The 14,877-nt window shown below is 44.1% G+C and overlaps 1 protein-coding gene across 2 annotated transcripts in view; it reads left to right on the top strand.

Annotated features, from left to right (window-relative positions):
* LOC137630493 (uncharacterized) overlaps positions 1–14,877 on the top strand; it is a 35,898-nt gene that overhangs the window by 8,170 nt on the left and 12,851 nt on the right. The window contains exon 3 of one of the 2 annotated variants that reach the window (XM_068361991.1): positions 1,196–1,366. The exons of the other annotated variant lie outside the window; for it this stretch is intronic. Within the exon in view, the coding sequence (XP_068218092.1) occupies positions 1,196–1,366 (171 nt within the window). The remainder of the gene's footprint in view (positions 1–1,195; positions 1,367–14,877) is intronic. 2 annotated transcript variants of the gene reach the window in all.

The following is a 14,877-nucleotide window of genomic DNA, read 5'->3' as shown; positions in this document are numbered from 1 at the left end:
TACTGTAATTGACAAATCAATCATTAGCAGCTTTTACCGTATTTAGTGTATCTATTACCTAACACTGTTAGAAACAATTTAGAAGCATTGCCAGCAAAAAGTGATGCATGATTTTTGATATTGTAATGACATTAATTTTTTTCTCTCACCAGGTTTATATTACAAAAGTGTGTTTTCTCATAAAGTGATTACAGTCCTTTTTATTTACAAATTTTACTAATTGTAATGAACAATAAGTTATCTTTCGCCAGGTTTCTAATGAATTAAAAAAGCATGTGATCGTAAAAGATATCTTCATACAATTTGTAAAAAATTTGTTACTTTTTTTGTTATTTCATGAGAAACTGAATAGAATTGTGCTTAATCAAACTGAATTTTTTACTTGTTAATTTTATTGAACGTTTATTTTTTGCATTATATAGAGTGGATATGTCTTTGCCATTGCTTTAAAAATAATGAAATAATCACCTAAGTCTTGCAATATTTCATTGCTTAAATACAAAAATGATTTCCTTTTTCATAAATTCCAGGGATTTCCCAGAATCCCGGAAAAACAATAACCTTTTCCTGAAATATCGGAATTGGGAAATGTTTCCCAAATGTCAATCCCTAGCGGGAAAGCCTAAAATTTTTTATGAGGGATAACAGTTTTGTCGGGATAGTTCTGAATCTATTCAATAATACTGAAAATGCAATCTAGAGGGAACATGATATTTTACAGACAAAGAGTTTGTTTCTAGATAGGTTACTTGTACAAGCTGAACATAAGTGTGAAAAAAAGACCAATCATCCACAAACCATAAATTAAGTGATGCAGTTACTGCTAGTGAATGCCTTTCAAAATATAAAACCTTTACCCAGAGTTCTCATGGAGGGCAATTCTCCTTTCTATTTTCTCCATTATGCCAGCCACAAATCCCCTTAATGGTAAAGTGAGTTACATTGTCAATACAATAGTAATTTTCTTCTGAAATATTTTGTATTTCTTTTTATGTTACTGGTAATAAATTGCTCTTCACCTAACATTGTTACCTTGAAAAATTAGTGTAAATGTGTTTGCATACATTTTGAATTTCAACCTTGCTCCTCAAATGGATTTAACTCGTAAACTGAGGTACCACTGTATATACATAGAAATTCTATTTACTACTTACATATGTTAACTTTCCAGATCTATTTTACTTTTACCCAACAGGCCAGACTACGAGGAAGATATAAAATGGCTGTTTCCTGCATCTAAAGAAATAGAAGAGCTTTGTTTTGCCCATAAACACAGATCCTCATTCACCTGTGGAGAGTATTGCTTCAATGCAAAATTACCGTTGAAGCATGAAGAGGTAGAAAAAGCCCTCATTATTTTACAAAGGTTAGTTACTAAATCAAATCTAATCTCCTTTTTGATAAATGTAAAATTAGAGACTCTTGAAGGAATTTATGAATAAGAAGAAAAAGAGCGGCAGATATTATTCTGAATGTAATAAAAAGAGGAGCGAGTCTGGTCCGGAGAAGCCTCCTGGAAACAGTCTGTACTTACAACACATGGGTACAGATTTCAAGCTTTGCTCATACTCCTATAAGAAATCCATTATTTATATATATATATATATATATATATATATATATATATATATATATATATATATATATATATATATATATATATAATATATATATATATATATATATATATATATATATATATATATATATATATATATATATATTTATATATATATATATATATATATATATATATATATATATATATATATATATATATATATATAAATAATGGATTTTGAGCGAAGCGAAAAATCTATTTTTGGGTGAGATGGCCATGACGTCCTGATGGAAGGTTCCTATTGGTAGCTTCCTTGGGTATATTAACTACAAGGATATTCCCAGAGAATTAATCCACAGGTTATCACAGAATTCTTACTTCTGGTGTGAGTATCCTAAAGGTTTCCCTTTAAGACATCGTATATCAACAGGGGGCGCATGTATTAACACGCCACATAGCTATCTGCACCCCATATAGAGTTAACACTTCGATATGGAAAGGTGGAGAATAACTGGGGAGCCGTTCCACAGTTACACTCGTCCGTGGCTACTTTTGGTACTCGAAACGTAAACAAACGGGCGCCATTGCTAAATGACGTCACGTCCGTCCTCATCCTGATGCCAGCTACTTGCTAATCTCCATGATACAGCAGGACAGGGCGGGGCCTGAAAGGCTGGACTAGAATAGCAGGGAGGGTCCATAGGACGTCATGGCCATCTCACCCAAAAATAGATTTTTCGCTTCCCTCAAAATCCGTTTTTTGGGCTCAAGCCATGACGTGCTGATGGAAGAGTACCAGAGAATCAATGTATCGTGGAAAATTTCCCCCTATTAGAGTAAGTGCCAAAGGCTTTGAATAGAGGTATGTAATTTGACCTCAGTAGAGGTTCCGTGGGGATCCAGCTTCCTGCCCCCCCGGCAGAGAAGTCCCAACGGGTTATACCAAAATCCAAAGTGGTCATTGAAGGGCTACTCACCCTGCGGGGAGTTCGTGAAGGACTCGGAGACAAGACAGAATGGTCAATATTCGTGTAGGAATATTCTCAACAGTAGATAAGTGATGGTTAGTCACTATATTCCATGGTTAGAGAACAATCTGGTCTCGAAGGTATGGCGTAAGTAAGTATTCAATTAGGAATATTACACAGCATAGGTGAGTATAAAATACAGACAAAACATATTATTCTTCTCATTTCAAAGGAAAGGGGTAAATGAAACTATGACATTCATGTATTTCATAGTGTAAATAAGAGCGAAGAGAGACGCACAAGTAATAAAATAGACATTTTATTTCATAATTGCAGGTTATAGTAGTAATAAATGCAATAAAGGATGTAAAGTTAATTTACAATAATAAATAATGTACACAGAAATTAGGAGACTTAAATCTTGAATCTGAAAGGAATTTCAAATTTTTAGAAGGCACAAGTTCCAGAGGAACGTCAGTCTTTAAAAAGGAAAAAACACATCATGCCTTAGGCATGTGGCACTCATGTGAAGTCTATGACATTTCACCTTGGAAAGAACAGTCTATTAGAAACACTATGTGTCCATGAAATCACTATATATCACACGAAGGTCAGCACAGGCACCCGTAGAGTTTAAGTCCCAAGTAACTCGCTGTTCTATGCAGAGTTAAACTGCAGGTTTCATAAAACTACCTGCAGCTACCACGAAATGTTTGACTTCATGCACTTGCTTCGCGAAGTGCTTGAAGAAAACGCGCGAAGATTTCCATCCTGTGAAGCTCTTGAGGCTTTCGAAATCCATACTCTGGAAGAAATTCAGAGAAGATGCGACTTTTCTAGGATCGTGACCTGCGGGTGTACTGTTAGGATCCGCTCTGCGAATGAAGTAGGTGATTTTCGCTCTTAGTTGTTTTAGTGACAGTTCGCTACCCGATGTTTCTCCTTTGAAGAGTTGGCCTCCACCAAAGTCTGAAGTTCTTCGAAGATAGACCTTGAGACTCTCTACTGGACATAGAGAGACATCTTCCTTCAGGGGGCAGACTCTCTAGGGGCCCCATCTCTTGGTGGGTAATTCGTTTTTCGCGAGAAACGTCGGATCAGGGAAGAGGGTAAGTTCTCCTGAATCTGTGAACAGGATATGGCCCTCGTCTCTAGATAATGCCACTATTTCGCTGACTTGGGCTCCCGAGGCGGGAGCAAAAAGGAATATAACTTTTTGAGTCAGATCCTTGAGAGGGCACGAATCGTTGTCCAAGTTGGAGGCAAAATGGAGCACCTTGTCCAGGGACCAGGAGATAGGTTTTGGCGGAGGTGCTGGGCGTAGTCGAGCGCATGCCTTTGGTAGTTTATTGAAGATATCGCTGGACAGATCAATCTGGAAGGCGTACAGTAGTGGTCTAGTCAAAGCCGATTTGCGGGTAGAAATCGTGTTGGCTGCTAAGCCTTGTCCATGAAGGTGAATGAAGAAGGACATGCAAAAATCAATGGTGATTTCCGTAGGGTTTTTTGCTTTGACGAACGAGACCCACTTTCTCCAGGAAGATTCATATTGCCGTCGTGTGGATTCGGTCTTGTATTCCTCGAGGAAGTCTAGACTTTTCTTCGAGATCCCAAACCTTTTCTTCGCGGCTAAGGAGAGAAAATCATGAGATGAAGGTCCCTGACTTTCAGTGATGAAGCAAAAACAGTCGACTTCTGTACTTGCTGAGAGAGAACTGGGCCCGGGAGGGTGATCAGCTTGGGCTGCAGCTCCAGGACCAGGGGGTACCAATTGCTCCGGGGCCACTTGGGAGCCACTAGGGCCGCTGTCCCTTTGAAGGTTCTCAGTTTGGAGAGGACTTTCAGCAGAAGGTTGGTGTGAGGGAATAGGTATATCCTGGACCATCTGTTCCAATCCAGTGACATGGCGTCCACTGCTTCTGCCTTGGGGTCCTCGTACGGGGCCACAAAACGAGGAAGTTGATTGTTGTCGCTCGTTGCGAAGAGATCGATCTGAAGTTCCGGGAATTGGTGAGAGATTAAGGAGAATGATCTTGCGTCTAGAGACCATTCTGACTCTATCGGGCTTGTCCGTGATAGAGCGTCCGCCGTCACGTTGCAGAATCCTTGTAGGTGAACTGCAGACAGGTGCAATTTCTTCTTTTCTGCCAGGCGGAAGATCGGAAGAACCTGATTTATCTGGGGCGATCTCTAGCCCTGACGATTGAGACATCTGACTACCACCGAGTTGTCCAGAGTCAGACGGATGTGGATTGAGGGAGGCGGGGAGAGTTTCTTCAGAGTGAGAAGGATCGCCATGGCCTCCAAGATGTTGATGTGAAACGTCTTGAATAGGGGAGACCATGTCCCTTGAGCCTGTTGTTGGTGGGAGTGACCTCCCCAACCCTCCAGCGAAGCGTCCGTGTGGATGTTGAGTGATGGAGGTGGGTGTTGAAGAGGAATGGACCTTTTCAGGGCCTTTGCTTCCGACCACGGCTTTAAAAGTAACTGAAGTCTGTTTGGGAGCCGTCTCTTGAGGTCTCTTCGAGCGATGGATGCAGAACATCTCCAGACTCCCGCGGCATCCTTTAGCTGTGCACGAAGGACTGGGTTTGTCACAGAGGCGATCTGAAGAGAGCCTAGAACTTGTTCCTGCTGTCGTCTTGAGATCCTTTTGGATTTCAGCAGTCTTTTGACAGACCCTACTATTTCCTTCCTTTTCTTCTGTGGGATGGAAAGGCGGTGTGACTGAAGATCCCAATGGATTTCTAACCATTGGAACTTCTGAGCTGGAGAGAGGTGAGATTTCTTGGTGTTTATTTTGAATCCCAGGTGTTCTAGGAACTGCGTGGCTTTGTTGCAGGATCGTACACAATCTTCGGGCGATGTCGCCCAGACCAGCCAATCGTCTAGGTAGACCATCACCTGGACGCCGCGAAGGCGGAGCTGTTGAACGATGGCGTCTGCCAGCTTGGTGAAGATCGATGGGGCCACGTTGAGCCCGAAGGGCATGGCCCTGAAAGCGTAGCTTTTCCTTTGGAGTCGAAATCCTAGGTAGGAGGAAGCGTGATGGTTCATTGGAACGTGCCAGTAGACATCTGCCAGGACCTTCTTGTTCAAGAGTTCTAGGACATATTCTTCCAGGAGGGCGGTTGATTGTTAGAAGAATTGCTGGAAGGTTGGGGGTGGTTGAGTCCAGCTCCCGCCTAGTCCCTTCTTGAGGATGCTGTGTGCCCAGGGATCGAAGGTCCAACGATCCTGGAATTGGCGGAGTCTTTCTCCCACCGGAAGCACTTCATTGCTTCTGGCTTCCCGAGGGTTTGCTACCTCGGCCGCTAGCTCCCCTACCTCCTCTGCCTTTGGAGGGACGGCGAGACACATCTCTGCCTGAGCCCCTGCTTGAGCCTCTACCTTTGGGACGAAAGGTAGTGGATTGCTGCTCAAATGCAGGGGTGAAGACCAGTGACTGTGACAGGACCGGTTGGGTGACCAGCTGAAAGGTCTGTTGTGGCTGAGCTGCCACTTGGGGAGTAGCGGAACCCGGAAACTGCCGTCTCTGTTGACGTTGCTGGGGTTTTAGTTTCGTAGGTTTCCTCTTAGGTTGAGGGCCGTCGTCCTGAGAGGATTTCCTTTTCTTCGACATGCCCCACGTATGGAGAAGGTTCCTATTCTCCGTGGCGGCTTTGTCGGTGATCTCTTTCACTAGGGAGGAGGGAAAGAGGTGTTTACCCCAGATGTTGGAGGAAATCAGCCTCCGGAGTTCGTGTCTCACTGTAGCGTTCGCGAACACGAATTCACGACAGGCTCTACGAGCCCTAGTGAAGCTGTACAGATCCTTCATGACCGTTGCCAGATGTGTTTTGGCAAGGACCATGTAGAAGTCTGGGACCCTAGTGTCACCGGCCATGACTTCAAGCTGTACCTGGAGGGACATAGATGCGGCAAGCCTTTCCTTCGTATCATGTTCCCTGATCGTTGAGTTTTGGGAGGTCCTCGTTAAACTGACGACCAGCAACGTCAGGCTCTAGCTTCCCCACTATGAATGTCGACTGGACGTCTTTCCAGTGCCTATCATCAGGGGGAGTAGTCAGGGAGAAGGGCCTGCACTCCTCCAGTACAGGGCAAGGTTTCCTTTCTTCCACTGCTTTCAGTACCGCAGTGAAGGCCTTTTCAAGAAAGGGGAAGGTCGCATTGTCCGGTGCGACGAAGGTCGGGTGCTTTTTACTAAGCGCCGGCATTTTCGAATTGGTGAAGCCCCTACTTTTCACCGCGTTGGCTAGCATAGCCTGGGCCTTCGGGAGATCGAACACAATTACCTCCTTCGGTTCGGTCTCTTCTCTAGAGTCGGGTTCGGACCTGAGTCGGACGTAACAGTCCGGATAAGCCTCAAAGTTCGGGAAGAACTCCACTTCTTCCAACGCGATCGAGCCGACCTTCTCGCTGATGAAGATCTTGCCTGTGGTGATCAGCATGTGCTCGGCATACCTCCATGGGTTAGTATCCGAGCAGGCAGGGAGGTCCTTAACCGAAATCATTTTCGGTTGCTTAGAACTTCCGAGGTTAGACTTGAAAAGCTCATGAGTCTCGCGAAGTTTCTTATCCATGAGAACTTCAAGCATCTTGAAGATCTCCTGAGTGCCTGATGGGATGGGGTCCGGGGTGGCGGATGTTGAAGGAAGTGATTCCTCGGTCGGTGTAGGAGTTGGTGCAGGGGTAGAAGCGGGAGCGACCTCATGCTCCGAATCAGGGTATTCCACCTGATCTTCCTCATAGTCGAGCTCCTCGCCCATGAGGTTCCTCTCCGTAGTCTCCGACACTTCCGACATACGTTCCACGTTGTCGGAATCTAGGCAGCACTCATGCATGGACTGGGCCATAACAACATTAGGTTCCACCACTATCTGGACGGTAGGAATCTGATCACTAGGGACCACTGAGTCTTTCGATGCCTTCGGGAATAGCAAGGGCCTCAAATCTTCGGTAGCGAGATATGGTCCGGTGGCGTTCTTCTGGAAGCCACGCACCCACTTGCGTAGCTTCTCCCGAGTGTTGTTCCTTACCTCTGCTGAAGGAGGATCGTCGAACGCTTCGACCAGACGACGCTTGCAGACTGTACAGTGCTGCGGGTACCAGTATTTTAGGTCGCCTTTCTTGGCGGCGCAGGGGGTGGGGGTCCGACACGCCTTGTGCCCGTAGAAGTCCGGGCGCTCCACTCCACAGAATTGGTTGTCACACTTCATATACTCCTCCTGTAAAAGAAAGAGATCATGAGTATATGGAAGGCATAGGAATGACTTACATTATTCTGAGGTTAAATTTTAAGTAGTCAAAATTTCACCTAACATTAAATAATTCATGAATATTGTAATGTTTGAGAAGAGGAGCGGGAAAAGGAAGTAGATAGACACATAATGGTGAATCCCGCCCAGTCGGTTACCGTAACCTTATCAATAGGCAATTTCATTTGTGACCGAGGGACACAAAACGGAAATCCGCATGAATCACCGTGGTGGGTAGAAGCTAAGTTCTAGCAGAGATTGCCTGCGAGGTGTATCAGGAACTGAGACCACTAAGATCCTTGGGTTAAAGGGATAGTAGGAGACGCCATATAGATCTAGGTTCCGGCAACCGACTGTGCTAAGACACACAGAGTATGCTGGAAATTTTAATGTGCAAGAAGACAGCACAGCCACTAGTAGAATGGTAAGACAATACCAAATCATAGAAGTGGCCAAGCCATCTGGCTGCAGTGTAGGACTGTCGGCATATTGTCGACAGGTAGAAGAAGGGGTGCAAGTCCCTTGGTGCTTCCGGAGGGCGCCGGCAGGCCGGAGGCACGCCGGAGGCCGCTCCAGCAGGGTGTAAGGCATTAAGGCAGACACATTGAGAATCTAGGCACGCCGGCGGGAGGCAGCGGCTCCGGCAGCCGAAGGCTGACGGCTTGGTGATCAGCTCATAAGATAAGGCAGAATATGGTAGAATACCCAGACTGCCGGCAATCAATGCCGGCACGCCGGAGGCCGGCCTGAAGGTCGGACAACCGAAACTAGGTAATGGAGGGGTGGGCCATCGGCTGTATGCCGACGGAAGGCGGCAGCCCCCGGCACACGGAAGGCGGCAGCCCCCGGCACACGGAAGGCTGACGACTTAGAGGAGGGAGGGTATCTTATGAGAGAGTGTCACCAAAGGGTAGGGCGGTATCGCCGGCAGTAGAGGCGGCAAGGGACCGGCACCATGGTAGATAGAGAGACAGATAAGGAGGGATTGGAGGGGTAAGACCACATACCCCTCCGGCATCCCTCCGGAGAGAGTGTACCCATGATAGGAGTAGGACCTAGCATCCAATGGCAGGGGGCCGGTAGTCGGCCGGGTGCCAAGATAACCCAAGGAAGGGTTAGGGTACACTCAAGAGGGGGAACCCCCTGTTGGACAAATCGCTGCCAGTGGCTACCCCCATAGAACGCTATGAAGGGTATATGTACCAGAGCGGCCTGCTCAACAGGAGATCAAGATAGCCTAACACTCCACCCAAGGGAGGAGTTGTAGGACTAGGGACAGATGTGTATAGGCCAGCCTATGTATAGGCTAGCCTACACCAAAGGGATAGGTGGGGAGGGAGAAGAAGAGGGGTCTTCCATGGGGGAGGCTCTGTACAAGAACGGCCACCAAGGAAGGGAGAACGCTCCCTAGCCTAGGGCAGGTAACCAGAATGAGAACGGTGCAAGAGTACCGTCTCAAACTATAACAGTACAGAACTAGCCCCCCCCCCCCCCCCCTCCAAGGCCTAACCTAGATAAGGAGTGTTAAATCCCATGCTAGGTAGGCTGAAAGACACTTCGCAAGTTGCATGGAAGGGTAAGTAACCTAACCATAAGCAACTGAGGAAGGACAGAGCCGTTCCTCTTTCTCAGTCGCAACCCTAAGGGGGGATCATTCCCTTAAGGTAGACAGAGAAGTGATAAATACTCTGATTGTAGACAAGATTCCCCTATATAGAAGGGGAAGCATGGCCACACAGAGGGAATGCCCGTAGGCAGGGGATGAAGGGAGCATAAAGGGGTCCCTACATTTAGGTTAGGTTAGAAAGGTACGCAATCAAACCGGTCCCCTATATGGTCCCTGAAGGCGAAAAACACTTGCATCACAGTTAACAGTATGATAAATAATGCCACTATCTTCATAACTTAACCTAGGATCACTAGAATATATCATGCATGAACACAAGAGCTAGGCAATCTAGCCTAGGGGCTAAGCTAGCAATCTACTATGGGGTCAAGCGATGACCGGATAATAGAGCGTTAAAACACGATATATGAAGTTCCTAGCTATGAAGACTAAATAACTAACAATATCAATTATTCAAGAGGCCGGAAAAAACTGTTCTGACTAGCTAAATAAGGCATGCAAGAGAACAGCGACGCCATAAAATGGCGTGTCCGGTAGCAGCACAGCTCCGCCACAAAACACGAAATATTACGAAAAGTATAAGTTACTTTACGGCCAGAGCTTATTTAAACAATACTGGGACCTGGTACTCAACTTTCCAGAAGAAGGTGAGGCAGAAGGTAGCGACATAATGGCGATGCAAGTCGATAAAAATCGCACAAGGGGGAAATCCGTCTATGCAAGGTAGCTACAAGCAGAAGGATGAGGACGGACGTGACGTCATTTAGCAATGGCGCCCGTTTGTTTACGTTTCGAGTACCAAAAGTAGCCACGGACGAGTGTAACTGTGGAACAGCTCCCCAGTTATTCTCCACCTTTCCATATCGAAGTGTTAACTCTATATGGGGTGCAGATAGCTATGTGGTGCGTTAATACATGCGTCCCCTGTTGATATACGATGTCTTAAAGGGAAACCTTTAGGATACTCGCACCAGAAGTAAAAATTCTGTGATAACCTGTGGTTTAATTCTCTGGGAATATCCTTGTAGTTAATATACCCAAGGAAGCTACCAAATGGAACCTTCCATCAGGATGTCATGGCTTGAGCCCAAATATATATATATATATATATATATATATATATATATATATATATATATATATATATATATATATATATATATATATATATAGATGAATATAAATATAATGTTTATAATTTTACATTTCGACATACAGCAGTTTAAAACAAAGAATCCCCTTTTACACAGTATATGAAACATAAAAATTGCAATTATTCATAAATGCAAAAACAGAGACATACAAGAAATTATCTATGCATTCCTAAACATGGCCTCTTGTGTGTGAATATCTCATCATCATGATCTCCTCCTACACCTACTGCCGGAGGGGGCCTCGGTTAGATTTCACCAATCGTCTCTATCAAGAGCTTTTAAATCAATACTTCTCCACTCATCATCTCCTACTCCACGCTTCATAGCATTCAGCCATTTAGGACTGTGTTTTCCAACTCTTCTAATGCCTTGTAAGGACCAGATGAAAATTTGGTAAACTAATCTCTCTTGGAGAGTGCGAAGAGCATGACCAAACCCGCTCCATCTACCCCTCATCATGATCTCATCCATATATGGCAATCGCATAAACTATCTTATAGTTCCCTTTCTAAACCTGTCCTGCTTTTTAACTCCCAATATTTTTCTAAGGGCTTTGTTCTCAAATCTAAAAACCCTGTTGGATATTGTTTCAATATCATACCATGCCTCATGTCCATACAGTAGCACTGATCTCACTAAACTGATATATAGCCTGATTTTTATATGTAATTTAGGGCAATTTGATTTCAATATTTTACTGGTGGAGATTTGGCCTTTGGTGTCTGTTTAAACGTCTCTAACTTCTCCAACGGACACTTACGCCTTCTTATGCTGTGCATGGATATTTTCCATGAATGCTTTCATGGATGCCATGAACTCTAAATGACCATGAAAAAAAGGGGGAGTTGGAGTTAGAAGAGGAGTGGAAGATAAGGCATGTGTATCTGACGTAGGAACATGAATTGGTAAAGCAGCATTGGGGATAGTACTAACCTGCTGACTGTCGAGCAAGTTATCTCAGGCCACCGTCATGTTGTTGACATGTTGTAAACATCCAAATTTATTTCCTGAATCACATTCCAGACTTTGTCTCCAAGAACTAGAGGTACCAATGGAAGTTGAACCATTGGTATCTGATGACCGTACACTGCGGTCACATCAGTCTTGGGTAAAAAGAAATCTTTTATGGGATTTTGATGTAGGAAAAAACCATTTTTGGGTGAGATAGCCATGTCGTCCTGATGGAAGCTCCCTCAAGCAACTTCCTACTGTATAATATTTCTGCGACTGATAGTATAAGAGAACTGACTATCCGAAGATATCGTGTATAATCAGGGACGTATTCTAAGATAACTATAGACATCTGCACCCCGAATAGACCTTTCCCAGTATAATCCTCAAAAGGTAAGGATAAGTGAGGAGCTGTTACATATCCTATCCCCTTAAGTACTCACATACGATCCTGCCACTTTATTCCTTTCTCCGTAGCTTGTTGCTACTGTGTGACATTTTTGTGTGCGTTGTTTTCACCATTTTTCGAAGATTTTCTACGTATGATGGCTTCCTCTTTGTCAAAGTTGAGTACCTACCTCTCTTTGCCTTTTGTTTTAGCTATTATTGCTTTGGTTCCCTTCAGGGAGTTATAATTTAGCTTTTGTGTTAGAGGAAGCCTGAGCGCTTTGAGTCCAGCTAGCCGAGGCGGAAGATAAGGGGCACTTTGTTGAGAGCTCTTCTGAAACACCCCAACCCAGTGTCTGGTGGTTTTCTGGCCCTCCTCTCTCAATTCTTGAGAAATGTCGGTAGAGTAGAAGCCACAGTGAAGAAAATCCTTGCACATATTGCAGTACGGTGGTTCCGAAATAGCTAATGATCCCTTGGAAACATGACAATCTGTATGTTTCCGGCAGGTCTTATGACCACAAGGCATCTTGACCTACCTAGAACATTACTAGTCCTCACCAACCTGTAAAGTTAGAAAAATTTCAATGAGTACTTGACGGCATAGAAAATTTTCAAATCATAAAAATATAAAATGTAAAATACATGATAAAAATGTTTTGTAAAAATCAATAGATACACATCAATACAAAATATCTATCTAGCTACTACTAACTATAGCTAAAGCTACACTACAATGAAAGCGCATGCCAAATAGCTCAGGATTCTAAATAAAATCCTAACTAGTGGTAGAAAAGAGGGAAAGAAGATTCATACCAATAGAACACTTTCTCCTCGAAACTGGTCGATGAGACAACCCAAGGTGGCAAAATCAGATACCAATTGACCTAGAGAGGAAGTAGCTGTGCCCTAAAGAGGCAGCTATGTACAAAAGACCTGGGCCCAAAGTCTAACTTTCGCTTACTTGGCACATAAAACGACGCAACACTGTAGGTAGCCATTGCTAAGTCGACAGCCAAGGGGACATTCCTATAGGATATAATCTGAGTAAGGAACAGTATACCCTAGTTATTAGGGTCAACTGGTAGGCTGACTGCCACTAGCCTAGTTGTTCACATTAAATTCAATGAGGCAAGGGAATTCACCCATTGCAAAAATAATGAGAGCCATTAAAAACGTCATGGATACAAGGAATTCGCAAATTCAATGAAAGATCTGACAACTAGGAGGTATCCAATTGATCAACTTAGAAGATAATATTCCTCAACTACGATGAATGAGATAATTAAATTGATCGCCTGCTACAAGCTATCGTGCAGTATATACCTGGAATATTAAAGGGTATTTATGATCCTTTAACTATCCAGCTATAATATGAAGTTCAAAAACTAGCTACAGAAAAGGGAAGGCAAACTCCTAGTGGTAGATGACAAGCTCAAGAGCCTGTAGTCTAAGGTCAATTGAGAAGGTAAGTAGGGTATTAGGTCCTTAGACCAAGTAACCACAAGGGAAAAGATCTAGGCTAGGGTGATGTATATGGCCAAGGTAACCGGTCAGGTTAAACTTGCCAAGAACACAGGAAACCAGATTTAAAGGGAGGTGGAGGGACGGATGTAGATGCAGCCGACAAGTGTAAGGTGACAACTAAAGCGGCAAAGGAAGCATACTCATCTTTAATAAAAGAAAGAAGGATCCAAACCTACTCACATCTAGTGCTAAAGAGACCCAAGCCGGCAGGTCTATGGAATATGGCAAAGTGTTGAACTCTAAAGCCAGGGCAAACTAACCGAGCAAAGGAACCAAATTTCCACAGCTATAGGAGTATAGCCTACAGGAGGAGCTGTCTACCTAACCCAAGACAGCTGCTAAGGCACCAAGGGAGATGAACCCTGTTTAGGATCAGAACCCTTGCCCTATCTAGGAATAAGCTGACAGCAACCTCAGGCTGACCAGTCTAGACATAAAGCAATTGAGGGATGGGAATCTCTGATGCCACAGAAAACCAGACTAGGCAAAGGAAAATACTTCCACACTCAGGAAGGTAAAGTAGCCTCACTAGGAAGGGGAAGGGGCTGCAGGCCTACCACAAGAAGGCTGCTAAGGCAGCAAAAAGAACTAACCCAATCTAGGATTAATCTCAACCAACCTGAAAATAATCGGTTTGTCTAAATATACAGCAGTCTAGGTTTCTCAAATTCCAGGGAAGAGAAGACTAGGCAAAGGAACTAGTGTTCCATGGCCAGGGAGGAAGGAGTTTAACAGGGCATGGGAGTAAGGGACCCTATGGTAAGGTAAGGAGGCAGGAAAGGAAGACCCAACGGAAGTGTTAAAACAATCTGTAGTTTTTTCAAGGGATCTACAGTAAGTAGGCACAGAGAACTAGTCTCTCAACCAGCTGCCTTCTAGCCAATCAGAGGAAAATGGCCTAAAAGAAGGGTAAAGCGGCAGAGGAAGGTCTACTTGTTCATATTAGAACAGAAATAGTATCATTCTAAAGAAAACAACAGTAAGTAAACAAAGAGAACAAGTTCCCACAACCAGTGACACCTATATAAACGCTATTGCTAGGTAGAAAAAGGAAACTGTCGACCTAGCACGGCTGCGTCCGTCCAACTACATCTCTAGGGGAATACCTTCATGAAGGTGGCTCCGCACTATGACGTATCAATAGAGAGGTAGGAAGGCCCACAGCCACACAAACCATGCGGTTAAGTGGCAAGAAGTGAGGGATGGGGGACGGTAATAGCTAGTTCATGACATAGGCCAGGGGTAATGACTAGTCTATGACATCGGCTAGGGTACACAACCATCTAATAAAGCTAATAGCTAACATAGAATAATAAAACATTGGTAAGGGTATATAAGTAACATAACTAAACAAGGTTAGCAAAGAATTTCTTATAAAACACTGAGCTATTAGCGTAAGAAAAGTGGGTACAGACATCTGTAAAAATATGAGTGGGATAAGCGA

Source organism: Palaemon carinicauda, chromosome 38 (assembly GCF_036898095.1).
Source record: "Palaemon carinicauda isolate YSFRI2023 chromosome 38, ASM3689809v2, whole genome shotgun sequence".
NCBI classification, from domain to species: domain Eukaryota; kingdom Metazoa; phylum Arthropoda; class Malacostraca; order Decapoda; family Palaemonidae; genus Palaemon; species Palaemon carinicauda.
The sequence above is the reverse complement of the archived record's forward strand: the minus strand, read 5'-3'. Positions and strand labels throughout refer to the sequence as shown.